The 27,733-nt window shown below is 38.0% G+C and overlaps 2 protein-coding genes across 8 annotated transcripts in view; one reads left to right on the top strand and one right to left on the bottom strand.

Annotated features, from left to right (window-relative positions):
* The window catches only part of ptpn3 (protein tyrosine phosphatase non-receptor type 3), a 41,913-nt gene extending 26,566 nt beyond the window's left edge, over positions 1 to 15,347 (bottom strand). The window contains exons 1-4 of one of the 2 annotated variants that reach the window (XM_037533980.1): positions 14,959 to 15,347; positions 4,367 to 4,532; positions 2,378 to 2,485; positions 2,156 to 2,198 (exon numbers count right to left, since the gene is read on the bottom strand). In XM_037533980.1, coding sequence (XP_037389877.1) covers positions 2,156 to 2,198; positions 2,378 to 2,485; positions 4,367 to 4,510 — 295 coding nt within the window. In that variant the 5' untranslated portion in view covers positions 4,511 to 4,532; positions 14,959 to 15,347. The remainder of the gene's footprint in view (positions 1 to 2,155; positions 2,199 to 2,377; positions 2,486 to 4,366; positions 4,533 to 14,958) is intronic. The other variant, XM_037533979.1, reaches the window with a different exon arrangement.
* Positions 15,348 to 18,244: 2,897 nt separating this feature from the next.
* Positions 18,245 to 27,439, top strand: sgk2b (serum/glucocorticoid regulated kinase 2b). Of its 6 annotated transcripts, none has more exons than XM_017704004.2 (14): positions 18,246 to 18,754; positions 19,348 to 19,477; positions 21,633 to 21,724; positions 21,874 to 21,949; positions 22,366 to 22,432; positions 22,612 to 22,646; positions 22,836 to 22,893; positions 23,694 to 23,777; positions 23,865 to 23,996; positions 24,117 to 24,229; positions 24,917 to 25,136; positions 25,872 to 26,027; positions 26,110 to 26,199; positions 26,413 to 27,439. In XM_017704004.2, exons 3-14 carry the CDS (start codon positions 21,658 to 21,660, stop codon positions 26,530 to 26,532), a joined length of 1,218 nt encoding a protein of 405 aa, XP_017559493.1. In that variant the 5' UTR covers positions 18,246 to 18,754; positions 19,348 to 19,477; positions 21,633 to 21,657; the 3' UTR covers positions 26,533 to 27,439. The 6 variants fall into 6 exon arrangements, with proteins under 6 accessions (XP_017559494.1, XP_017559493.1, XP_017559489.1 ...); XM_017704000.2 differs by having other exon boundaries at positions 21,509 to 21,724; XM_037533984.1 differs by having other exon boundaries at positions 21,484 to 21,724.
* Positions 27,440 to 27,733: the final 294 nt, after the last annotated feature.

The following is a 27,733-nucleotide window of genomic DNA, read 5'->3' as shown; positions in this document are numbered from 1 at the left end:
AATTTTTGATAAAACATATGATGAACCACATAACAGGAATGCCTCATGTTCTTGCACAGGCAAGCTCACATTCCTTTTGGATGTGTGCATTTACGGTTATGCCCATTTGACATTTGTTCTCAGTGAGCAAGGGTCTTTGTGTGCTATAGTCAGCATGATGTAAGAACTTTTAACATTAGTTCTGTGCTTCATAATGCACCGACGAATACATTAGTAACATTTTCACTGCCTTTTACATGTGTATGGATCATTTTCACAAAACCCATTCATATGACGCACATAAATATTTGAGTGTTATAATGAGCATGCAGATACACAATATTCATATAATTTAGTAAGTCAGCTGGAGCTTTATATGGTACTGCAAAAAAGTTATTTTCTTAATGTTTTTTTAACCCTAATTCCCGTTACGGCAATGTGATCTGCTTCTTGTTACCAATAATATGTCTACTTTTTTATTAGAATTTTTTTGTAGTAGTAGATTTACATTTATTTATTTTCATGTTATCTTTGGAAACTCTAAGGAAGTTAATAAAAACAACAAAATGTGACACAAGTAAAGTGAAAGATTTCTCTGGCTATTAATGTGTTATAGCAATGAGATGGCAAAATATTTTATTTCAGAAAATATGTTTTATTAATTAGCTTTAAAATAGTAATGTAAATGGTGATGTAAATTTGGTCACTTAAATTGGAAAGCACAACTAAATATACATTTAATAACAATTAAATCATTCAGTATTATTTTTAATTATTGCATGGTATCCAATATACCAATGGTATCAATCAATCTCATTTCCTAAGGAAAAACAGTTGCTGAAAAGTTTAAGTTAAACTTCACAGAGATAGCAATGAAACTGTTTTAACAGACTGTATTAATTAGTGGGTGTAAAAAAAAAAAAAAAAAAAAAAAAAAAGACATTCTATTGTGCCAGTATGTTGCAACTGCTGTACCTGACAGCAAATGAAAGATGAAAGTCAACATGATTGAAGAGTAAAAGCTGAAAATAAAGGCACAAACAATGTAGTCAGAAGGACACACCAGGTTCTAATCTACTGTATCTTGAGAATAAGAGATCAGGAGACAACTGTTCAATTAAACAGCAATTTCCTGTGTATTTTAAACACATGCATCCTTTTCCCTTTCTCTCCTTCAGCCTTATACTTATACAAGATATTATGCATCATGTGTTTGTGTTAGCCATTAATGTCATTTTTACTATACAAAAGCCTTATGTAATTGCAAGACATTATATATCTTCATATCACACATACTGATTTCTACCCGCACTCTCTTCCTTTAAAAGACAGACAAAAAAGACAATTTTACTTTTTATTTAGGAAGAAATACATTTTTATTTGCCAAATGACTATTAATGTGCATTAATATGGTATTGGCTCCCCCTTTATGGCAATAACAGCCTTCGTTCTTCTGGGAAGGCTTTCAACAAAACTTTGGCGTGTGTCTCCACACCAAACTCATCAAACCATGTCTTTATGAACCTTGCTTTGTGTATAAGGGCACAGTCACAGAAAGGGTCTTTCCAAACTGTTGCCATAAAGTTAGAAGCACAACCATAGTATAGCATTCTCTTGGTATCCACAAACCCAGATTTGTCCATTGGACTATCAGATATTAAAGCATCTCCAGAGAACACTTTTCTACTGCCCCAAAGTCTAGATGTGGTGTGCTTTACACCACTTCAGCCAACACTTGGCTTTGCACATAGACAGTAGATTTGTGTGCAGCTGCTTGGCCATGGAAACCCATTAAATGCATCCTTATGCCAAGGTTGCTTCCAGAAGAAGCCTGGAACTCTACAGTGAGCGAAACAACAGAGGTTAACTTCCACAGTCTACCATCATGGCTGAGATGTTGGCGCTCCTAGAAACTTATTTTTCACAATAATGGCTCTTATGGTTGACTGAGCTATTCAGTACGACCCATTCTACTGCCATCATTTGCATAGAAAGAACCACTTGGCTATGGGCTTTATTTTATACACCTGTTGGCAATGAGTGTGGCTGAAACTCAATACTTCCAACTTCTCTATGATTGTAGCGTTCATGCTCTTCCTCATATGGTTTCACATAAGTTCACATAATACTGAATATTGTTTATGTGGGATTTATCTTTGTGGTTGCAGTTCCTCACCTTTGAGCTGCTTTTTGAAAGGTTTGTTGGGGTCCAGCCACCTCTGAAATGAAAGACGTTCAATGTGACCACAAATTATAACTACACCTTAAAATTTACTCTCTATGGAAAAGTTCAAAAGGTCTTATTTATTCAGGAGAGGATATGTGCGCGCGCACACACACACACACACACACACACACACACACACACACACACACACACACACACACACATACTTACAGGTGAACTAGCGGTATCTTCACTGATCTGAAGGCTGAAGTATTGTTTCTCTACTATGCCAAGATGTTCACAAGCCAGGTCAAACAGCAGATGCCCAGCATCATGTTTCTGAACACAGTAAAACACACAAATTTTCTAAGTCGCTTATCCTTCTGAGTCGTGCAGATTCCATTAATTTGGTGGAAGGCAGAAAACACCCCCGACAGGTAAAATAACAAAACAAAACAAAAAAATAAACAAATAAATTAAAAAACGAGATGCTGTACATGCGTTAAGATTTTGGAAGGATGGATGGAGTTAGATGCACCCAGGATGATTAATGGAATCACAGAGGATTCTAACATGACTAAGAAAGCTTTCATAACATCCACAATGTTCAAAATGCCAACAGCAAATAATAAAGACTGTTTAACCTGTATTAAATTAAAATTGGTACAAAAACACAATATTGTAAGTTTTACGTTTACATTTTATTTTGTAAATATACACTCTAAATTTGGTGCCTGTAACACATTACAAAAAAGGGGACAGAGGTGAAAAAAGGGGGGAGACTGTTTACCACTGCTTTAGTTTAAAAACACTTGTGTTTGGGAACTGTGCAACCATTCAGGGCCTTCATTGTATTTTGAGCTTAATAAGACACACCTTTTCAACAGGACACAGTTTTAGACTGCAGACAGGCCAGTCCAGCACCTGCACTCTCTGATTACACAGCCATACTGCTGTAACGTACAAAATGTGTCTTGTTGTTGTCATGTTGAAATAAGCATGACTATCCCTGAAAAAGACGCTGTTTAAAAGGCAGCATATGTTGCTCCAAAATGTGTTCATAATCAAGGTGATTATACAGATGTGTAAGCTACCTAGTAATACCTCCCCAAACCATGACAGACACTGGCTTTTGAACTTTATGCTAGTAACAGTCTGGATGGTCATTTTCTTCTTTGGCCCAGAGAACACAACATCTATTATTTCCATAAGAAATCTGAAAGGTGGACCACAATACATCATCTTCATTAACCCATTTCAGTAGTCGGCAGTCTTATTGAATACTGTTGACATATGACTTCTGCTGTATATAGCACAGTCTCAACTTGCCTTTGTGGACATAGTGACGGGCATTTCACAATGTTCCTAGTTTTAACTTTCCCCTGTCCCAAACTTTTTGGAAGGTGGCATCAATTTCAGACTAAACGTACATTTGCAAAAAACAATGAAGATGATAAGGTAAAAACATTACATATTGTCTTCATACAGGTCAAAGCAGACTTATAAATCACTGCTGTCTGTTTTTATTAGCATCTTACATGCTGTCCTAACTTTTTTGGAATTACGTTTGTGCATATGAGTTATTCTTGTTTATAAATATTTTTATTATTAAATTATTATTCAATTATTATTAAAACAAAACATTTCAAAATTTTTAATGATAGTGTAAATTTCATCACAGATATATGTGTCTTACGGGCTATAGAATTCTCTAAGAATTTTGTAGAGGTGTACCAATCATTAATTTTAACAGCTGATTCTGCTTTACTTGAGGCCCAATTTTTATTAGCAAAAGGAACAGACAAAGACAACGGCATTGTTCATATGTTGTTTACTTTACCAGGCTATTTGAAGGCACTACTATAAAAATATCTAAATATAAATATATAAAATATGTGGATAGCACAGAATTAAATTCTGATCCTGGCCAATTCCAAATGTGCAGTCCTAAGATGCTGTAATGTAGACTGGCAAAGTGGGTGTAATTGCTGCGTATGTCTGTGTACATGTGTGCCCTTCAGACAATCAAACCAAGGTTGTAGCAGTGCTGTGTGGAATATTAGAGGGTAGCTTTAACATCCATCTCCACCCACAAATGCCAATGTCTCTCTATTTATTATCAAGAACTGTTCTTAGAGACTTTCTTTAATCAACAAGCTCATACACACACTGCTCTCTCAGACAGAACATGAGCACACTGTCACACACGCTTGTACTCACACTGACAGTGAAAGTATGTGCCGTGCCATCAGGGAAGAGCACCCCACACAGTATGCTGGAGCGCGGTGCGTGTGTGTGCTTTGAAAGATCAGACAGACCCAGAGAGCTGATTTTGTTTCCAAGTGCACACCATGGGGACGTCATCTTCCACACTCAAAACACAGGCCTGCCAGGACAGGGAACAGAACAGCGTCAACATTTATACTACACACACTCATAAGTACATATGATGACATGCCACACATATGTCCTCACCACATAGTAACAAGACACAATGAACACTTCCTTGTTCAAAAACACATTTTTAGCAAATATTAGAAAAATGCACATGAAGTTTACATGAATTAAGTTAATTCTAGTAAATAAATGGAATAATTGCATTCCTAAAGGTTACTTCCATACTTTTCATATGTTAATGCTTTTCACATCAATAATTTATTGCACTACATTACAAAATATAATTAACACCCTGAAATCACAAGCTTATTATACCTTCAACGCAATTTGAAATTAAAACTGATCAAGTGTCTTGCCTGCCTTATAAACATCTTCTAAGTTTTGATTATGTGACTAGGGGCAAGTGAGCAGTTTCAGTCAGAAATGTGTCACAGAAATACATCACGGAAGGAAAATGCTTCAATTTATCATATCATTCCATTTATAAGACAACATTTTCTGTTTTCCTGTAATCTCTGATCAAAATATAATGACATTTGCCTGCCTTGAAAGCATGTTCTAAGTTTTACTAGAAACTACCCACAAGCAAGTAGGGAAAAATAAAAAATAAAAATCATGATTAGCGTGACATCCCACTACCATACAAAATGCTCAGACCCTCAGACCCTCCCCAACTGTTTCACTTGGAAATTTGTCTTGGAAGTACTTCAACTACATAATGGATGGAAAATCCCAGAATTCATCATGTCATACAATGATAAAACCTCTTGTTTTCCTGTAATCTCTGATCAAAGTGTAATGGATTTTGCCTGCCTTCTATCTAAGTTTTGATAATATCACCATGTCCAAGTAGGTGGGGAAAATTTGGATTAACCAATAAAATCATGCTAACCTTCACCTTCCACTAACATTTAAAATGTGCAGTTAACTCAGAGACCCTCCCTAATACACTGTTTCAATCTGAAATATGTCACAGAAATATGTCATTAAAGGAAAATGCCCTATGATTTCAGGTTCACATGTGTGACAAACACAAGGCCTGTGGGCCAAATGACACAATCCTATCCAGCCCCAAAAGTATTTTAATTTTCTATTAATATTAGCCCATTTTACAACGCATTGCACTACGGCCACCAGCATGCACTGCAATGTAATGTGTGCTCTGACTCCCTTAACAAGAATCAATGGGAAAGCAGTTAAACCTTAATTTTACACAATTCTACATAGTTCCACACCAGTCGTATTACAACTAAAACAACCAATTGCAGTTCAGCCAATATAAACACTTATCTTAGCGCCCTATCTTTGGCTCAGCAATACAGAAATTAAGCCCAAGTATTAATGAACTTGCAGCAAAGAAACAATGCCAGGGGTCTAGTTTAAGCAAATAGGTAGGTTTAAAAGACTGAGCACCTAAACATTTTGAGTATTCATGTAATATTTCAAGCTCTACTACCAATGGCTAATAATTTTACTGTTGAAGTTTTGCATAGTTTGAATAAACAATTGCCAGTTCAGGTTATAGTACATTACTTAAAAACGAAATAAAAACATTTTTTTTATTTGGCCCACAAATTTGCTGAGAATTTTTAATATGGCCCCTTTAGTGGTTGATTTTGACACCCTAACACAGAACAATACAAATTTATGAGGGATGGTAGCCTGCACACACTGGTGGGTCCTGAGCATTCAAATATCCTTTTAACTGTTAAAATAAAATAGTATTTGAACAACACTTTCAAATATAAAGCTTTTTTAAATGAGAGGGAGGGATGGGGACTGAGAAACAACAAAGGCCACATATCAAAAATGACATGTGTTCCATGTGTTCCAATGCCCATCCCCTCCTAAACTGTGATTTCCTTGGGTCGACCTCTAACTTCTCTATTTATTTTTTACAGGACAAGGGTTTGTATTGTGAGTGCAGCTCTTACTTGAAGCCTGTGGTTTACTTTAGAGCGAACTGATTGACAAATGTCCTAGTCAGAGAGAACACCTTGTTGCATTTTCACTATCAGTTTGAGTTGACACTTCCTTTTTTCTTGGTGTGCAAATGAATGTACTAACCCATAAGCAAATTATATCTGGTTTATTCCAGATTTTAAGCAATGCAGACTTTACACAGTACTAAATATTCATCAGTTCTACATTTTGTCAACAAATCTTTATTTCAGTGTGCCTGTCCCCTGCCTTAAATTAACCCTAGGCCCTAATTCCAGCTGGTCCAGGTATAGAGTGCCTAGAGGTAATGTCAGACAAATTTCTCTGAACAGTCCTTAGTTTTTGGAATCACTCAATTATATTATGCATTTTGCTCCTTTAAAACACTGACTCGTCTGTTTTTATCATATGAAAACACCATGAGTCACAAATCCTGCTCACAAGGACTCTGGTAATTGCACTTGGAAAATGGAGCATCTAAAATCCAAAGTCCAAAAAGAAGTGCATTTATTATATTACATATTTGTGGTAAACAAAAACAGATTGACAAGTCCTCATAGAGCAAAGACAGGATATCTAGGGCACTAAAATCAAGATCAGTACTTCTCAGAAATGAACAATCTAGCCTATCTTTGAAACATATGCTACTTGCTGCTAACATATTGACCAGTCTCAGATGTTCCTGAGAATTCTGCCAAGTCACAGGCTTTCACACTGACTTAGAAAATTTTGTCAACCATGCAATACGAAATAAGTGCTCGCCCACATCTTTGGCTCCTTGAATTTGCGGTAGCATGAAAAGCAGCTTCAGATGCATACACACAAAACCTCTAGAAATTCCATAAACTTAACTAAAAATTTACTTGGCAAAACATTTAATATTTGGATCTTTTTCATTATGAAAAATCATATGTGGAGCTACAATATCACAGACAATAGAAGATTAATGCCAATTTGCATTCTTTATATTAAATCATTTTGGAACATTCAGTACCAGCAAGAAACGCTCTGTTTAAAAGTGAAACTGATCAATCATTTAGTCACTCTTGCCTTAATTCATTAGCCTTAATTGTTTAGCAGGATTCTCCACTTGAGGCTGGCACAAACAGTGTGCATCATTGAAAGAGACCAGCTGGGTCTTAGCCAGTTTCAGTGGTTGAAATACAAGACCTGAAACACACCCTAAGAACACAGAGTATATTTAATGCTGCTGCCTTTGCAGCATGACCACTGATTATTAATTTGAGAAACACTCCCTGACACTGCATGTTTTTTTTCTCATGTTTATTTTTAATTACTGGCTAATTCTCATAGTAAACCAACTAAATGACAAACCATTATGATGTACAGAGGCTGGATTCTAAAAAACATGACAGGATTTCTGCAAAATATAGCATTTCTTAAACAACAAGAAATGCAAACATATCTGAATAGTATAAAAGCAAATGACAAAGAAACATTTAATATGTTCAGACATTCTATAAATTCTCAACATTTCCACATTAATTCCTGAAATCTGCCCTTATGTCTTAAATTTGCAATTCTGTCCCATGTTCTCCACATTAGCTTACTTGTCTATGCGGTAGCATTTAGACTGAATGATAGATTGGATAGTCAAAATCTTGTTTTACTCTTTGGTCATGGAAACATAGTAATCAACCTGGTTATCAGGTTTCCAGAGCAGTGTGTTTTGAGCCACTGTGCTAATGCTCCAGTTAACTGCATATATACAGTATAGAAGATTTCAAAAATGACTCAAAGGCTCATCGTCTTTGAAAGCATATTACAGATGCAATATACAGTTTGAGATATTTAGAAATGTTAGATATTACTTTGTAAGTAATTTAATCTTTTAACCTTTGTGAAACCTAAAATAAACCCTGTACAAAATGTACTACATGGTGCTTCTGTTACCTGAATCGTGTGGCAATTACATATGAATCATAGTACAAACCTAGGTAACAAAGTCAATTCCAAATCTAACTCTTCAAATCAATGAGTCCCACAGTATATTTGACCATAATATGCAGCCCTTACACCTTAACTCCACACCTCCTTTTGAGTCTTAACATGCCTCTACATTATTTTTCCTCCCTTCTCCCCTCCCCACTGATCACAGCTCAGGAATGTGAAACATTTTACTATCCAGAAAGATTGGAACAAGGTCAGTGAAGCAGCTAACAAAAATACAAACAATCCTCCTTTAGTATACAACACAGCCAGATGGGGATAAGAGACACAGAGAGAGACAGAAATTACCATTAATATGCAGTTGAGAGCACCACAGTCCATTGGGACAGCAAATTCTAATGTGTTGTTTCTTGAACAGGCCCAACAAATGGATTGATGTCAAAAGCGACAAAAACATTTGAGAAAACAGTTGTGGTTAATAACAGAAAAAGAACAGTGATTAGGAACAGGAAGTATGGCAAAAATATAACACTGCGATACTTGAAAATATTTTCATGATGCACGATATGCACCAAATGGGTTTTTTTTTTTTTTTTAACATTTCATGAATTGGAAAAGCATCAGTTGCACCATCCTGCAACAGGATTTATAGATTGAGAAGAGGTGGTACATTGCAGTGAATGTCTTGTTCAGTGTGTGGGAAATGGGTTGCAAAGCAGATGTTAATGATTGGCAAAAAGAAGTGACTGCATTTGGGCGTGCCAAAGGCCAGAGTGTGAAGTAGCTAAATTTAAAACATATGGTCATATGTGTCTACCAGCCGTGGCAAAAATTCCAGTCTACAGGAAATTCTCACCATAAATTTGGCCTAAAATTTGGCCGCAAATAACACACAGGGACCGCCGACGTGTTTCATGGTTTGTGAAGAAAAATCACTTTGCTTCCAGGCAAGAATTGCTTCTAAAGTCAATGCGGATCCTTCACAACCTATTTCTGATAGAACACTCTTCAGGAAACTGCATACCATGAACATGCAGGATGGCCTGCAAGGTGTTGTTCAAGCTGGAGGCTCAGCAATGTTCTGGGGATGTTTCAGTTATGCAGAAATGGGCCCTTTGGTTGATGTGACAGTAAATTTGAACCACAGCTCTTACATTAAGCTGCTGAACAACCAGGATTTGCCTGTTGCTCATCATCTGATTGAGGAACATTACATTCCTACAACTGTATTTCAAAATGACAAATCTCACATTCACAAGGCTGCAAATGTGACTGATGACGATCATTCAAGGGCAGTCACACATCAAGATTGGCCATCCCCAGATTTGAGTCCTCTTAAAAATCTGTGGGACTACCTGAAACATCGAGTAAGGCTCCAGGGCAAATAGTTGTGAAGTGCAGAGATGTGCAGAGTTCATGGAAGGTCTCAGAAGTTAAATTCCAAACGTAAGATACAAACCTAATATCGGCCCCAGAAACCAAATGATCACAGTTTGCTAAAAAAAATGAAGGTAACGGGTGACACAGCACTCTATAGAACTGCCTTTTTAAATAGAGATTTTAAATTTTAAAGACATCACTTCACTTATCATACTTACATAGCCTTGGCAGAGTCAAATCAGATGGCATTTACTGTATTATTTAGCAGATGCTCCTAACCAGAGCAACGATAGGTAAAGGTATCTTACCCAAACACTCTTATTGCTAAAGCTATCTGAGAGCACAGTTGTGTATTTTAACAGGTAAAGCACTGGTGTTCATGCTCAGGAAATTTCTTCAATCTTCCATGGGTGGAGTTATCCACCAGGCTATCCTTTTCATCAAACTTGTGAAATAATTTTTGAATAATTTTATTAATCTGTGAATAAATTGTATACACCTGTGTGTTCTTTCAGCGCACACATAGCCAAAATTAGGCCGTTTTGATCAAGTTGTAATCTGTTTAATTGCTGGCCACAATTTCAGTATCGGACCTACAAAAACAATAGCTACATGTTCCTGTTTGTCAGGCAAATAGTACATTGGCTTCTGCCCAGGGTAAGAGTGAGAACTATATTGTATTTTGTAGTGTGTTGCTAAAGACAGTCCATTTTGTTTTGTTTGGTCCTCTTTTGTAAAATGTCTGTTTTATTTGTTTTACTGCATTTGTAACCACATAGCAATAAACGTTATATTACTCCAGGAAAGCTAATGTTAATCCAGGTAGTCAGAATCGACATCGGCACTGGTAGATTTGTACTTTAAGAATATCACATATTAGCATCAGCCCACAATTCCCATATCAGTGCCTCCCTAGACATCAGTGAGCTTTTGCACTCATACTCCTACTGTTCTCTTCTTACCCCAACATCCCCAGTGAATAAATACTCCTAACTGATGGGAGCTCTTGAGTTACGTAGCTAGAACTGAACTGCCCATACTGTGAACAGATTCATGTGTGAAAAATATATAGTATATAATAACAGAATAATTAGCACTTTGTCGAAATTCACATGACGAACAGATTTACACAGAACAGCAAGGCCACTGACCACAAAACTAGATGCACCACAGCATTCCTTACTTTGGCCCCTTTCTGATATTAGATTAAATGTAGTCTACACATTCATACACTTAATGTTTAGTTTCAATAAAAATATTTTTTTTCTCAAAACATGCTTCTTATTTTAAGTCAAATTCTGACAAGCAGACAAGTTGCTGGTACAATCATTCGCCTTCAGCAATATACAATAGGGTGTTCAGTCAACCCTGAGTACTGGGCCTAAAGTAGAGATGCCCAATCCTGGTCCTGGAGATTTACCTCAACGAAGAGTTCAGATCCAACACACCTGGCTCTAGTATTCAGATGTCCCCGAAGGCCTTCATTATCTGAATCAGGTGTGCTTAGGATTTTAGGGATGAAGCTTAAATTTGCAATGTAGATATGTAGAACCAGAATTGAGCACCCCTGCCCTAAAGCATATCTGATGACATTTGCTCACTAAGCAATAACAGGGGTCTCCAAGTCTAGTCGTGGAGGGCTGAAATCCAGCACAATGTGGTGGTTTCATTGTTAAAATGCAAATAAACTTACCACGTAATATGTGGGGGGGGTAAATTACCAAAATGTGCTGGACACCAGCTCTCCAGAAACAGAGTCAGAGATCCCTGCCCTAGAGTGTTTGTGTGCCAGACTCCAGACATGCTGTTTGAAGTCTGTGAGACCTCCTGTTTGCATATTTCAATGCCAAAACAAACTGTTTAGTCCATTTACATTTACACCTACAAATGTTCTGAGTTCTGATAACTAACAGTTAGGCTACCTAAGGTTTCTCACAGTTGACCTAACATTTCTTCTTGTGTTTGGGATGTAAGGCCATTGCTCTAAAATTGGGAAAGGCATTTAGACAGTTGTTATATCAGAGCTGCTAAATTTAATTTTATTGTCTATGCACCATGGAACCTTAAAGAAAGCTTTTTTTTTTTACTTTTTGAAGTATAACTAGTAACTATAACTAAGAATAACTAGACTTTTCATGTAATAACCATCCTTGAAAGCATCTGTATGCTGTTTAACAGGTATAAAAAGATTAGCAGTCACATTCTCAGAGTCCGTTTTATGTTCCATGTTGTAATTAAATGACAGGAGCCTTGCAGACTGTCTGTCCACATTCAGGCCTTGAAAGGACTCACTGTGAGAGCAAGGAACTGTGTGGAGTGTAGAAAGTACCAAATACCACTGAGTTTTGCACATCTCTGTGGGTGAGCCTCATTCCAGAATCTCCTTTTGTGACCTCTGTGAGAACTGCATGAGAACATTATGCTCATGCAAATACACAAAGATCATTCTGAGAGAATATTGCCATTTGTATTATGTGCAATATTCTCTCAGCATTATCTTTGTGTATTTGCATGAGCATACTATTGCTATCAGAGTTGAAATGTGGGTGGTGAGAATAGTAGCAAGCTCAGGATCACACAAGGCCAACTGTTTGCAGGGTTGTTAGTCAAACTTCATACGTATATCCCCAATCCAAACACATACAACTAAATATCACAATACAGCAGAGGTTCCAAATAATTACAGTGGAAGAAAAACACAGAAAACTTTGCATACCACAGGTGTGCCTCAGGAACGAAGGGAGGCTGGAAGCATGTATAAATGAGTTGGTCAGCCTTTGTGATATCATGGTACATCATAGTATTTAGTCAGGTTCGTGAACAAGTTCAGTTTTTGAAAATAAATAAACTAATTTAGAAGGAAAGGACAAACAATTGTTAATAGTAAACTTATAAAAAATGATAACAGCATACTGGGCTGGAATTTAATGAGGTATTACTTTACATACATCAGCCTATTTTTGATACAAGCAGTTGCTGAGTTTTCTAGAAGTACTCAAAGAAAAGCATATAGTCACATAATTGATCACAATAAAAACATTTTGTAATACTGCCTACGCATAGTTTGCACCGCCATTACACAAGGGAGATTCTGTGTTCTAATAACTTCTGGCTTAAGTCTGCTTTCCGCTGCATTTTGCCACATTTATTCTCACTCATAAATTGATATCATCCAGTTCTTCTTTCCAAGAAACACTAACTCCTTAACCTGGGCTGAGCTATACTACACTGTCCCAACAATGTTTAGATCCCTGACTGCATCTAAAGTCACTATAGATGGCATACCAGCATTGGGCTGATATCAGCAGAAAATACTGGATAGGCCCTCATAGGTGGAAAAAAAAGAATTCTGCAACAAATGTAGCCTGAAGTAGCACACATTCACATGTGTGTGATGAGACTTTGTTAGCTGTGCATTTTTCCAGCAGGGTGTGTGAGTAGCCTGGACATCATGGGCTACTTTTAGATGCTCATCTTTAGTAAACTGCTTAAATTAAAATGGCTCATTTGAAAGCTTTGCACTTTCTAAAAAAAGAAATAGCAAATCAGTACTCAAGGTTTCTGACTTGTATACAATCAAAGACATAACTTGCTACCTTTGGTCAATTATAGCTTGTTCATTTTACTCAAATTTAATCTTCTTAACGTTCTTGAAAAATGATTATTGTTGACTGACGTTCTTCAAAATAAAACCAAGGCTAAATGGTTCTATGGAAGTCCAAAGTGAAAACTAGCACTTCTCATCATGATGAATGTGTAGGTGTCTTCACAGTGGTAGGGGCTTGAAGATCGAGTTAGCACAAGGCCCCAGAATACCTTAATATGGCTGTGATCAAAAAAAGAACACAGTGATATGTTTTTCAGGTCCACTGTATATCCATTTTCACCCACAAAATGAGGCAGCATTTCCTCCATTTGTGGGCGAGCATGTATTAGATTCGTTTGGCTGCCCAGGATACCCAGAGAAACCAATATTTCCTTCTTTTTGTCACTACAATGGGAAAATCAACTCATTGAACTCAGCTGCAAATCATGCTCAAAACCATTCTGTAACTGGCAACGCTGCCTCACTGGGGAGTCATGAGGAAAGTTTAAGTCAACACCCACCATACATTCCCATGAATTACACCCTCCTCCTCTCTCTTCCTCCCTTCCCATCTCTCTCATCTTTCTCCTCCTACAACAACTATACACAGTCATCGGGTTCCTAGGGAATAAGCATGTAGTTTCACACTCACAGTGAAAGTAAAATGCAGGCTGTGCTGAGGCTGGACGAGACCATACTTTTATGGCTATGACTAGTCTCGAAATCAAAACTTCAAGAGTCCTGGTGTGAAATTATCCATGCATTATTGTCACTAGAAAATTTCCAGGTAGTCGGAGAAGCCAAAAGTCAGGACTACTCAGCATAAGAACATTCCAACTGGACAGTTCTAACATTGAGATTGAGTTTAATAACAGAGAGAATTTTAGACACGGCTCTTTTCGAGGCATCAGCAGTATAAAAACCTGACCTGCCACTTGTAGCATTTTTGACGTTGTAAAGACTATGGCAACCTAAGGCGTTTCAAAGACAAATGCGTGCAGTGAAAAGTTGATGACTGCACTGCAGGCTGCTGAAGTGCAGAGAGCGAAAACAGTCATTCAAATAGTCAACAATATCCTGGAAAAAAAGACCCAAACACAATTACTACATTATGCTTGATTACAGGCGGGTTTCATTTTTGTTTTAGCTTGGTGTAAGGTTCCCCAGACTCTCGTCCTATTCGTTCCTTTCTGGTTCTGAAAAGTCTGAACAGAGTTGGCAATTCGAGACTATTTTCTCACTTACACGACCGAACCCCACCTTTCAAATGTTCCAGATCCAGGAGCGGCCAAGGGCTCGACACTTCTAACTACTTCTACGCTAGCATTTTCACGGCTAGGATAATAGGTTACGTATCTTGTCACAAGCCTTCCTGAATGTAAACACGCTGACTTACTGCTACTCGTATTGATTAAAAGCGTTCAAGCAGAACTCAACCCGACAGACGCCATTTGGCATCCTGCAGTTCCTGCCGTTTTCGTGAGAGGGTTGACAGCGAAGCTGTAAAGTTGAAGTGTACCCTTTGTATCCTTTACGCTGCCGTGGGCGTACGGACGGTCTGTTTTGGTTTGGTTTGGACTGTGTGAAAGGCAGTTACCTGAGGTTGAAGTCCACGGCTTCACGCTTGTTGTTGCGGTGTTGATATACCCTGCGATAGGTGAAAAGTTTCCATGTTACAGAAGCCACCACGGTCGCAGGTGTCGGTAAACTTCCGGAAAAATGTTGTTTTATTATTTATTTTTGTTCCTGCTCCTTCGGGTTCCTTCGGGAGCTCGGGAGTGTAGCTTCGTCGTCACTGCTGACGGGGCGCGCGCTCGATTGATTCATTGATATCTGACCTGCAGCGTCACACGTACAGTCGTCTACCTCTTAACCGACTTGGTGATTGTGTGGTCTGTGTAACTTTCACACAGCCTACTAGCATACTACTGCTGCATATGTGAGAATGGATTACCGCAGACTTTCACACATTCTGTCCTCCTGAGTTTTATACCGTATTAAAAAAACTCTGTATCACGTTATTACAAAGAAAGAGGAGTGTCAGCGGGAACGCGCACAGGTGCGTGTGCCCGAGCCGTCAGGGCGCTGGCTCCCTTGAGTCCAATACCATTACTCCCGTGTTCCTGAAGATAACAGGGACAACAATAACAACATGACCTGCATTTGCGACACCATCCAACTAACCCAAAGAGATTTCTTCATTTGTGATGAAATACCAGCGTTTGCTTAGCAGTTTCTGACAATGAATTTGTTTGGCTTTACCTGAAAGGGCGTAGTTGTCCAGCTGACTGTGTCCAAAAACAAATAAAGTGACATACCTCAGCACAGATATTTGTGCTAAATCAGTCACGAAACGCTTTGTCTTAGGTGTCATTTAAAATTTTTTCAAGTTTTATATATTTGTCAGAAATATATACTTTTTTTTTCTTTTTACTTTCTTCAGTCCTAGATGTAAAGATATAGCCAGATAGTGCCTCTATAGATCAGACGTGGCATTACAGCCCCACTTATGCTGAAAAAGAAACCAAAGTCTGAGAAGTTAAAAAGCATAATCTGGGAAAAGTTGAAGATTTGCGTTCTTTGCTTGTTTGTTTGTTTGTTTTTCGTTGCCAGGGATGTAATGCAATTTGATAACCCAATTTATTCTCCTAAAGAATGGTAAACCAAGCGATATAGGCTCCACGGATATAGGCCTATGTTAGCTAAGGTCACAATATATGGTGATGGGTGAAAGGGGGGGAAATGGGTGGGGCTAAATGGCCACGCTTGTATTTTATGTGGCTTTGATTGGTTGCAGAATTATCCAATGAAACCCATGGTGTAATTTGATCGATTTAATAGGAGTGGGTGAGTAGGAGTGAGTGAGTGTAACGTGGTGTCATATATCTGATTTAGACACAAATCAGTGCTGACTGTACTTTAACCTCCAGTCAAATATAGACTCTCTTGTCACCTTGTATCTCTCTCTCTCTCTGTCTCTCTCTGGGATGGAGACAGAGATCAGTGGTTTTCTTGGAAGAAGGTGTAAATAATGCGGCATACATATTACAAGGCCAGGTAGCTTATATAAGACAGGTTAGGGAAAATTAGATTAGTGACCAACCTACAAAAGAGTTTTTCTCAAATTAAATTTTTTTGTATTATATAATGAATAACGCATAATAATCTACCCTTTTCCTTGCTTGTTGATTACAGTGGGTGTGTCTACAGCAGTAGTTCCTTTCCTCAAAGGTTAAAAGTTAATTAATTGCTCAGAACTGCTCTTCCAGTCCTTTATATAATAGGCATAGCTGACTTTTTCTTTATTTCTTCCACATGTTTCTGTATTTTGTGCTATAGTTTCTGTTCAAGCAAAAGACTTTGCTCAACATCGCGAGTTGGAGGAATCAAGTCTAAATAAACATTTTGTTCAGGGCATAGAACAAATTGTTTTATCTCTGTGCTCCTTTTTTCGTCTATAATGTGAGACTGTGCGTAGTATGTTTATCCACAGAGCTTAACTGTTCAGCATGTTCTCGACAGAAACTGCATGTGTCTGCATATGTTACTGAAGGTGAGTCTGTGGTGTGTATGTGTGTGTGTGTGTGTGTGTGTGTGTGTGTGTGTGTCTGGCTGTGTTGAAAGGCAAGCATGCTTGTTATGTAACTTATAATGTTACCTTGTGGCAGGGTTACCACACCAATGTAGGAAGGAGTTTTGACTTGGGGTGCAGGAGAAGGTATTCATGTTTTACACATTATCACTGTCCTATAATAAAACCGTTCAAATAAGCTGGGTTGCATTTGACAAGTAATAAATCTCTCAAATACACTCCTGTCACAATTATTGCCACCTTTCAATAAGGTTAGCAAAGATGCCATTAAAAATAGTCCCTGATGTTCATCATCTTAATTCCTATATGCAAACCTAGGGAGAAATATTAACCTTCAATCTAACTAACCAATTTCTATCTTAAAACACTTTATATATTGCATATAATATTTATATTGCACTATTTGCAACAGCCCGATGACTGCTGGTATAGGCTCCAGCATCCCCTTGCGACCCTGAGGGAGAAGTGGCTTTGAAAATGGGTGTGTGTGTGTGTATTTAGAACAGATGTTGTTACAAAGCAGCTCACCAGAAATCCATGGCAGGAAAAACTTGAGGTAAGCATGAGGAAGGTACACCAAGAGGAGCACTGAGACATCTTGTTCTTTCAATATAAGTTAATGTATATTTGAACTAAGTCATTTTGAACCATTACAAAATTATAACAGCAAAGGAGATCCAAGGTTTTTTTTACAACACCAATGATATATTTAATAGAAAAATACACAGAAGCTTCAAGAACTAAATGTAATATCACACTTTTAGGATTTAGTGTGTCCACCCTTTGTCTTTGTTACATTTTCCATTTTTTTCAGTAGACTTGCTTTCAGTTTTTCAAAGAAATGTGCAGGGATAGTTTTTTCAAACACCCCCAAAGGGGTTTTTAATTTTCATTTGACTTTTAATTTTCTTCTTTGAGGTCTATTTCCTTTTCTTATGGGAGGATGGACAGAAACACTTGTATGTTTTCCAGATATGATGCAAGACTGGAGCTTGAAGATGGAAGCTTTAAGCGCTGTTTATCTGATGATGCAAAGAAAATTTAGTAACCAGTTTTTATGGTTTTCCAGGTCTTGCACAGTCAGTACAAAGTCCCATTTTCTCTATAAATGTTCTTTGCAAATTTTTCTAACTTTTTGAAACCTATTTTGGAAACTTTGAAAACCCTTATTTATTCATGTGGATTATATTTAATGTCTTCAGAAATATCTGCCGAAAAAGAAATAATTTAATTAAGGGAAAATAAATTAAGGGTGGTCTCTGCAGCATTGTAACCTATATATATATATATATATATATGAGCTCATTTGACTCTTTCAGAATTCGTAAATGAATTTTAGTAAATGTGAAGTGAGGCACAGGCAAATCAAACTACATATATGACAGAAATGTCACTAGAACTTTAAAGACAGCTTCTGTGGTCAGATCAACCCAAAATAAAGATTTCTGGCTGTAAAAGAGGGGCCACACATGCAGAATGTATGGTGCTATGAAATGTTGGTCTTGGAATGGATGTGCAAATTATGCAAGGAAAAGGCCTAGTCCTTTGATTTGGAAACTATGAGGTGTGTAAAGGGTTCCATAAGTAAGGATCAGGATGTATCATGGATGGAGCACTGGTCTTAGATCCTTTATTATCTGTTCTTGTCATCATTTTAGATCCTTTATTATCTGTTCTTCCTCAAACATCAGGAGAAAGATCGGCATTGTGGAGAATTCAGAAATATATTTTCTTCTAACTATGAAATGTCTGCGCATTAATATTCAGGAAAACAACAAGAAGGAAAACCAATAAAGAAAAAGTAAGTTTTGCACTGTTCAAGTCAATTTCCTGACATTCTGATTCCTATATATCTGATTAAGCATTTATTTCCCTTGATGAAAAACAATCTTTTCAAGGTAAACTCTACAGATAATTGCTGTCAATGTGTCAGTTTAGTTAAGATTAGTGTAGCTATTGTATGCAAGGTGAATACTTGTATTCTTAGGTTGCATTATTTTATTATTCATCCTAATCCATCTAATATTTTTTATTTCTTTTATTATGTGCACAATAAAATAAAATATACACAGAACTGAAAGGTCACAGTTTGTTATTGTACTTTGTCTTTTTAATACTGTAATTTGGCTACTTTAATCTCTCATGCCTATGTTTCATAATCATGTTATTGCATTATGGCAGTGCAGTCCATGAATATACATAGCCTACATGACTCTGAAAACAGCAACTTAGTTACTTTGCTACACTGGGTGGTTTGTAATTTCAACAGCTAAAGATGAACTATAATGATGATTTATGCAAACAACTTTATCTGCCTTGTGGTGGAGTCACAGAACTGGCAAGTGTCTCAGTGGCAGTAAGCAGTGAGTAACCAACTAATTTATATCTTCGAAGGACGCTGATCTGGGCCAGTTCCAACCCAGTCCTAATGGTGCCAAACTGCTTCTCACCTGACAGGGATTGGCTGCAATTACCTCCTTACTCGAGGGATCAACTTCAGAGGAACACTCTGAAGGAATGACCAGTGAGTATCTGTTCATAATTTCGGGAGGAGGATGGGCGTAAGTGGGCCAAGGCCAGTTAACAGTGCCCTTGCACTAATAGACACAGTAGGAGATAAACCACAGAAAGCTTGCTTTGAGTGAACTGAGGAAAACAGTAAAGCACAGGACAGTCATCACGTGCTCTGCATATGCTTTAAGAGTTCATTCAATTGCCGTGATATCAATAGAAATGGTGATTTGTTGGATCATACTTCAAATTGGATGTCTTCCACTGCAATAAAGTGAATGAGTTCTAAGCCTTTTTTGGCCCCTGCATTTCTTGGCTCAAGGCTTGTGACATCAATGTTGTGCTGCATTGCAAGGAAGTCTTGGTTAGGGCATATGTTACATAAGCTACATCAAAAGACAAGAGTTGTGGATGCCAAAGGTGAATCCAAGAGCCACTATGGGCAGCTTCACAGAGTGTTGAGGAAACAAGCAATACTGCTTAGTGTCTTTGCAGAGATGCTGAAAGCCAATGAGGAAAGCCAGCCATGGCTCTGAGAGGTGTAGATAAATGTCCAAACAAGGGTGCACAAATTAGTTCCTGTGTTAAAGCACAAGAAGCTAGGGGGAAACCAATTGTACCTCCATCATATGTCAGAGCCACAAAAAGAGCCAGGAGCATAGCAGTTAGCATCTGATAGGGATTGCTGACTTAAATATGACAGCCAACAGCCAGCCAGGTAGCCTCTAACTCAAAGTGAGCTCCTTTAGAAATACTCAGTTGTAGCAGCTATCACTAGCCAGGGCATACTAATTAACTGACGAGTTATAAAGAGAGGGATAGGACCAACCCTAGCTCAGTTGTGGTGAAATGTTGCAGCAAGGGTAGTAGTTACCGTCTGCTATGGTCCCAGAGTGGTGGTAGTCAAAGCCCTTGAGATTTACAGCTAGGTTTGTAATAACAGGGTTCATAGGATCTAGATCTTCAATACTTACCTCACACTGATGAACCCATCTATGAGAGACTTGGTAGGTAAACTGGCAAAGTAGCCATACTCATGGGACCAATGGCGTGGACTCTATTTGCACTACAAGCAGGACAGCCAAAGCTGGAAAGATGCTGCTTGGAAGGAAATTGCATGGACAACTGACAATAGGATAATCTAAACTAGGAGGGGCACTAGCAAGGACACTACTCTGAAACTGGTTTGAATACCCAACCCTTTGAGTTGTGCTCTCACAGCCTGTGTGTCCAGAAAGATGGTTGCTGAATTTGTCATTGCACACTGTGTTAGGAGGATAGTTTCTGTCTAAGTAAGGCTTCTTGTTGTATTAAAGGCTTTCTCAACCACTTGGCCATGAACCGCAGCACACTTTGGTGATCCTCAGGCCAATACTGAGAGATGCCAGTGGTCTGTAGTGCCCCTGTGATGGCACTCTGTCATAAAAATCAGTGAAAAAGTAATTGGCTTAAAATGAATAAGAAATGTAAAATGCTTTTAAATGGTTAACAACATTAATACAAGCCCTGCAACATTAGTGCACAAAGGTAGCTTTGCCAAACTGTGGCACTCGCCTCAGCACAAAATGATAAAGAGGTGAGCAATTGAGCTGGAAGTGTCTGAGAACTGAGTACTGTACAGTGTGTGCCAAGTAATGAGCTATGTGAAGGGACATTGCACACACGTCCCGTGAGCACCATTTGTCAGCCCTGATTCTGGTGGCCCTGCACTTTTTTAGTGTTTTCCCTGCTCCCAACACACTTGATGCAAGCAAGCAGCTCATTAACAGCCCGTTACTGAGTTAAATTGGCCGTGTTAAGGCAGAGAAAGACCTAAAATGCCGAGGACAGTAGCGGACCTCGAGGACCAGGCCTGAGAAACACTGCTGTAGTGTCGCCTGTCTCCTAGATTCGACCACTAAAGATTCCTCATTCATAGTGAGGAATTCTATTCTAGAGCCAGAGAGATTTACTACTCCGCGGGTAGCTCTTATCTAGCCAGTGGCCTATGGAGAAGCTGAGATGGTCATTTATGCATAGCTCAACGACCAGCGTGATGTCACAGGTCCGTCGAAGAACCACGTGTTCTGCAGAAAATAGCCGGTCACGGTTGTCCTCAGGAGGCAGCAGCGCTCAACCAGAACGGACTGGTACAAGGCGAGCTTACAGACTAGCTCAATACTTCACAGAGAGTCGCCCCTGCCTCGAAGAAGAATGGTGAAAAAGACAAAAAATCCAGTGACGTACACTAAAATGAAGGGGATAGTGTCGTATTTTGCTGGTAAGTGAAAGAAACAATTTATTTTAAGCCTACTGGAACTTTTTGTCAAGTTGTCTTTTTGTACTCTTTTGTTCATTCGTGTTTGACGTAGGTGCAAAAATAATGTAACTCCAGACTTTTTCTAATGTTTAACCTATTTAAAATTACAGCTTTAATCAAGGAGAGAAAGTTTGGGTCAGCTGACCTACTACAGAAACTTGGGACCAGGCATCCAATCTACAGGCAGTGAGTTCCCCCTGAATGGTCTTTTTCCGTTGACGTTGCTAAATGTGAGCGGCGCTGTGTTTTTAAAGAGAAATGAGCTAAATTATAATTTGCTCAATCCCACTTGCTTTTCTCATCGCACATACAGCATATGAGCGTGTGAACGGGGCTTTACACTAGCTGGCCTTTTGAGGTCAGACACCCTGCTTCTGAGAACATGACCTGGTTGGCCTGGTTTGGAAAATTTCAGTGCTGTGTCACATAGCAACCTGGATACAGAAATAGACAAAAAGCAGCTCATCGTCTTATTTCTTTCTTTTTGTGTGTGTGTACTTTAAAAACACTTAATATTTTAAACATGGATTTATTTACACTAGTTTAGATGTATTGAGTTTCTTGATTTCCCTAATGGTAATTCTCTCTGTCCCTTCCACCAGTATGGACGCAGAGTGTTTTCTACGGCCAGAGGGCAGCAGTGTGTGTGACGAGGCCGGAGCAGCTGCTGTAAGTGAGCTCATAATATCTGTTCAGCAAGTATGTAATATAAGTCTGAATGGCAGTTGACTTCAATTGAAGATGAGGGTGAACGTAGGGGTTACAGAGGACAGTTTGTGGGTGTCTGGTGTGGTATTGTACATAGGGTTGAGGTATATCTCTGCTAACATTCTTCTTTTTTCTAATAGCTGTGTTTCACCAGAACAACACAGGAGCTACAAAGGTAAGTAGGTTATCTTTGTGTCACAGACATATTTAGGCTACACACTGCACACACTAGGTGCACAGGCCAAAATACAGACACTTATATTCATTCCTATTCCTTAACACTCATCTGTGTGTGCTCACCAAGGCCTTTTCCTTGTATGTGTAACACACTTGGTGAAATAAAGTCATTCTGATTCTGATTCAGGGCGTCAGCAGCTGATTTTGACTACTTGAAGGTTATTGGGACAGGCAGTTTTGGGAAGGTAAAAACTCTCTTTTTGTTATGTATCGCAGTTATCATTTGAGCTCAATGTATGACAAAGACTAACTACATTATTGTTGTTGCTGTTGTAACATGATCATAGCATTCATACTTCCACATTTACACATTTTGATGATTAATTGTTAATATACATTGATTAGAATGTACCTTCTTGATATATTGGCAATGATTAGTTAGCAGGTCTCTCTCACAGGAAAAAGCAAATTTGTATATATATATATATATATATTTAAATTTTTTTTTCTAAAAAAAATTAGGGGAAGTTTTTGAATAATTCTATCATTGAGAAACAACATTATTCAGAGTGTTTGATTTGTAACTGTAACAATGATCGTGAAAGGAACCAGGGAAGCTGCTAAGATGTCTGAATACAAATATAGCCATTTATTTACTACCCACTTTGATCAGTGAACCTAGGTGTTTGTATTTTTATATATAATGTTCGAAAATAGTGGTACATCTGACAAAATAGGTTTTCTTTGAGACACTTTAGAAGTCTGGTTCCTATCACCACGATTTTGAACATTGCACATCAAACTACTCCAGGTTGTTTACCTCTTAAGGTTTTCTTTATGTAGAATTTTGGTAAATCAGTGGAATTGCCTTTAACATTAATATGTCTATAAAAAGTTGTGCATGCTTTGCTATTGTTTTCTTAACTTTGCTTTAAGTACTTTTTAATGACACCTCAATCATTAGAACCATCAGTAAACTACTTGATTACATGGTGACAGCCCTACAGTTTTTATTTTAATATTGTTTCTCTCCATCCATGCTCAGGTACTATTGGCCAGACATAGGGAGAATGATAGGTACTATGCAGTAAAAGTTTTAAAGAAGCAAATGATCTTGAAAAAAAATGTGGTGAGTCTTACTGTGTGTGTGTTTTTCTATGCATCTAACATGATGGAAATGGTTGTGTGTGTATATTGATGGTGTTGTCTTTGATAGGAAGGACATGTGATGTGTGAGCGGAGCGTGTTATTGAAGACTGTCAATCATCCGTTCCTGGTGAGACTTCACTTTAGCTTTCAGACCAGAGATCGGCTCTACCTAGTGTTGGACTATGCTGATGGTGGAGAGGTGTGTACACACACAGTTTATGAATGGACGACTGTGTTTTTTGAAAACAATTGCTGGCGGGTTATATTACAATGTCATAGTGTCATAGTGAGCGTTATGTGTGTTTGTGTGTGCTGGCAGCTCTTCTACCACCTGCAGAAAGAGCGTGTATTTACAGAGTCCAGAGCCAGATTCTATGCTGCTGAAATGGCCAGTGCTCTAGGATACCTACATTCTCTGCATATTGTATACAGGTACACACTGACACTTGTATTACTTGTATCTATAAATATACCTCTTAAGCTAAATGCTGTTGTGACTGAAAGCCTTACATCTAAGGCTAGACTGAAATCTAAGCCTAAACCTAATATAAGTAACTGAAAGAGAATATTTGCGGTTTTGTTACACTGTAAAAATTATATGTTGGCAAGTAAAATCATCTTAAATCTAGTTTACATATCTGATTTGCCTCATTTAAGGTTGTTATTAAAATATTATAAGAAATATACTACACATTTTTTGCCTTTTTAAAGATATTTTATCTGGAGAAATGGTTTTATACTGTTGGAAGGTAGTTTTGCTTGTTTCAAGCATTATAAGCTACATTTTCTGCATTATGTCTTGAAACGAACAAAATGATCTGCCAATTTCTCTGGATAAAATTACTTAAAACACATAATGTCTAGAAATGGATAGATAATCTTATAACATGTTTTAACTTGCCAACCAACAGTTTTGCAGGGTAATTTTAGTTTTCAATTGAAATATGCATTTTATAGTAAACAAAACATTTTTTTCTTCTGTAAATCAGCAAAATGTTCCCACTTTTTAGGTTTTGTTAGCACTGTATGGACATTTGGTGCATCAGAGATTTTAATACAAGCTCATCTACATGCAGCCCAAGTGGATTTACACTTTCTGTATTGCTCTTGCTTAAACAGGGACCTCAAGCCAGAGAACATCTTGCTAGATTCTGCAGGCCATGTGGTCCTAACAGACTTTGGCTTGTGTAAGGAGGGCATAGTCGGCCGTGCGACTACCAGAACTTTCTGTGGAACTCCTGAGTACCTGGCTCCAGAGGTTCTCCAGCAGCGCGAGTATGACCGAACGGTAGATTGGTGGGGGCTGGGAGCTGTACTCCATGAAATGCTTTATGGTCTGGTGAGTGAACCCACCTGAAACATGTGATTGTGAAAAAGTATTTAAGTAGTGAAGCATTTATGCAATGCTTCAGATCAAAATTAAATTTACACAATTTCACATACCAGAAAATGTAGTCAATTAACCAAAAACAAAGGCATGTTTGGTGCCTGAAATTTGCTTCTTTATTTCTGTGCTGGAACTACTAGGTTAATGTAATGCCTAAATCATCACATATTTGCTTCAAACTGCCTTAAGTTGTTACCTAATCCCAAATAGGCCTATGTGGTTTTTAAACAGCATTTACATAATGTTATCTGTAAAGACAAAATGATAAGAGCACACACAAAAATTAGGCCTATAGCTGCTACTGCTATTTTTAATAATATGACATGCTGTTTTTGTTTATAGATAAAAGTATGTCTTACAGTATCAGAGCCATAATCAAGTATGAGATTACTTAACAAATCAGCACTGTTTGTGACAAATGTGTGATGATTTAATCATGTACTTTGCACAATACTAATGGGTGCCTGTGAGCTTCCATTACTCAGCTTCATGAGCCTGGTAGCTCCAGTGCAAAACTAAAGAAGCAAAATTCTGACATCCGATAGGAAAGTTGTGGAAAAAAGTTGTGAACTGTAGCTTTGAGGATGAACTCAAAAGTGTGATTTGTCTAGTGAATAGAGTGACTAATGATCTCTGAAGTGAATGGAGTAACGGATGATCTCTCTCTGTCTCTCTCTCTCTCTCCAGCCACCTTTCTACAGTGCTGACCGTATGGTGATGTTGAGCAACATCATGTTTCAGCCGCTGGTTCTTAAAGCTGGGGTTTCCAAAGCTGGAAGAGATCTTCTCAATAGACTGCTAAACAGAGACAGAGCTAAGAGGCTAGGCGCTAAACACGATGTGGTAAATTTTCATGCACACTGAGACACAAATGAACACCAGGCATACTCATCAGTTATATTACATAGTCTCTTCAATTTTTTAGGCAGAGCTGCAGCATCACTCATTCTTCTCATCTATTCGGTGGGATGATCTTGTGGCAAAGAAAATCAAGCCCCCCTTTGTCCCTTCACTGGTGAGTCCAGCGAAACTGTAGCTGTAGCATCACTTTCTGTTTTTTACATCATTATTCGTTTTGCAGTGTATCTGCAGGCCTTTGAGTCCATGTCAAAAAGAAAATAATAATAATAATAATTGTTTCTCCACTGTCTCAGCACTTCCCAAAGATTTTAGACAACTATAATAAGAACATATGTTAGTGTGAACCTAATCTCCTTTTCCTTTTCAGTCTGGCCCTGATGACCTGACAAACATTGACCCTGCCTTCACAAATCTTCCTGTGCCACAATCTCTGGGTGTCTGTGAAGATGCTGGGATGACCTTCCCTGGCTTCAGTTACATGAGTTAAAATGTCTCCTCACTGTCCACGCAGGCCAGCGGACACTGAACTGGAACATTACAATACCCATGATTACTCAAAACCAAGAGACATTTAATCAGAATGTGAAAAACAATCAGCCTACTGTACTTAAAGTGCCTAGGAGAAAGTATGGATTGTGAATGTTTACCCAAAATACACAATTTTTTAACATTTTTTAATTTATTATTATTTATTTCAATTTTTTTGGACCACTGTGATTGCACACAATTACTGTTTTCACTGTTCTTGGTAATTTAATCAAAGTTTGATTCTTTATATTTGCATCTTTTTTTCAACTGTGAAATTCTGTTTTTATTTAAATTCTGTTTATAGGCACATTGTATGATTATTATATTATCATATTATATAGTGTATGTATCCGTATGTGTAGGTAGAGGGCCTGTACGTTGTTACACATAAATTAAGGAATTTGTGTTATCGTGAAATTTAAGAATTAAGAAGACAATTTGTTGGAAGCTGTACGTTTTACGGGTAATTTGTCTGCATCACAGACTGAACTTTTATTTTGTAATGTTTGTAAGAGTTTGAGTTGACAAGGTTAGAACTGTGAAAACACGCTTAGTGCAATATGTGTAAACTGTGTCTTCTGCACAAGCGATGTCGCCTCAAGATGTAAAATAATATCTCATTTTCGCGAATTTAGCATGTTTAAGCAGATCTGTTCATATAGCCTGATAGTTGAATACTGTTAGCGAGTCCGCCGAGCGAACATCACTACTGTAGGTCACAGAATCAAGATGCGTGTCCGTTTTTTGCTCCTCATAACTTTGTTATATTATAAATATTTTTCCTAACAATACAGGCGAACGCTGTGGTGTGTGTTGCTTATGATTAAGCATTTTCCTGAAATTAAAACGTACCAAAGACAACGTGAGTAAATACAAAGCGTGTGTCAGTTTAGCCGCTCTCCGATATTTGTATGCTCACGGCGCCATCTAGTGGTGGGTTTTGAGCACTATTCTGCTTTCGCAATGCACCCCTGCAGCTGTCAAATTCGTAACAAACGTCAGTGCATTTTTACACGTTCTACGGCTAATTTCATGAAATCGTTTTTAACCCTTGCGTGCTAAATTTAACAGTGAAAACAACTATGAACAAATGCGGTCTATTAACCGCGCTTTAAGAGCCTGTTTAACGTCAGTGAATAGGTCTGCGGCGGAGAAGCCGA

Source organism: Pygocentrus nattereri, chromosome 24, assembly GCF_015220715.1.
Source record: "Pygocentrus nattereri isolate fPygNat1 chromosome 24, fPygNat1.pri, whole genome shotgun sequence".
Taxonomy (NCBI): Eukaryota; Metazoa; Chordata; class Actinopteri; order Characiformes; family Serrasalmidae; genus Pygocentrus; species Pygocentrus nattereri.
Note: the sequence above shows the minus strand (reverse complement) of the source record. Positions and strands in the feature narration are given on the sequence as shown.

Bases quoted from the DNA above. Each gene is read 5' to 3' on its own strand.
- sgk2b (XM_017704004.2), top strand. From the start codon at position 21,658: ATGGTGAAAAAGACAAAAAATCCAGTGACGTACACTAAAATGAAGGGG. The intron at 23,997-24,116 runs GTGTGTACACAC...GTGTGCTGGCAG, and splicing joins ACTATGCTGATGGTGGAGAG to CTCTTCTACCACCTGCAGAA. The intron at 26,028-26,109 runs GTAAATTTTCAT...TCAATTTTTTAG, and splicing joins TAGGCGCTAAACACGATGTG to GCAGAGCTGCAGCATCACTC.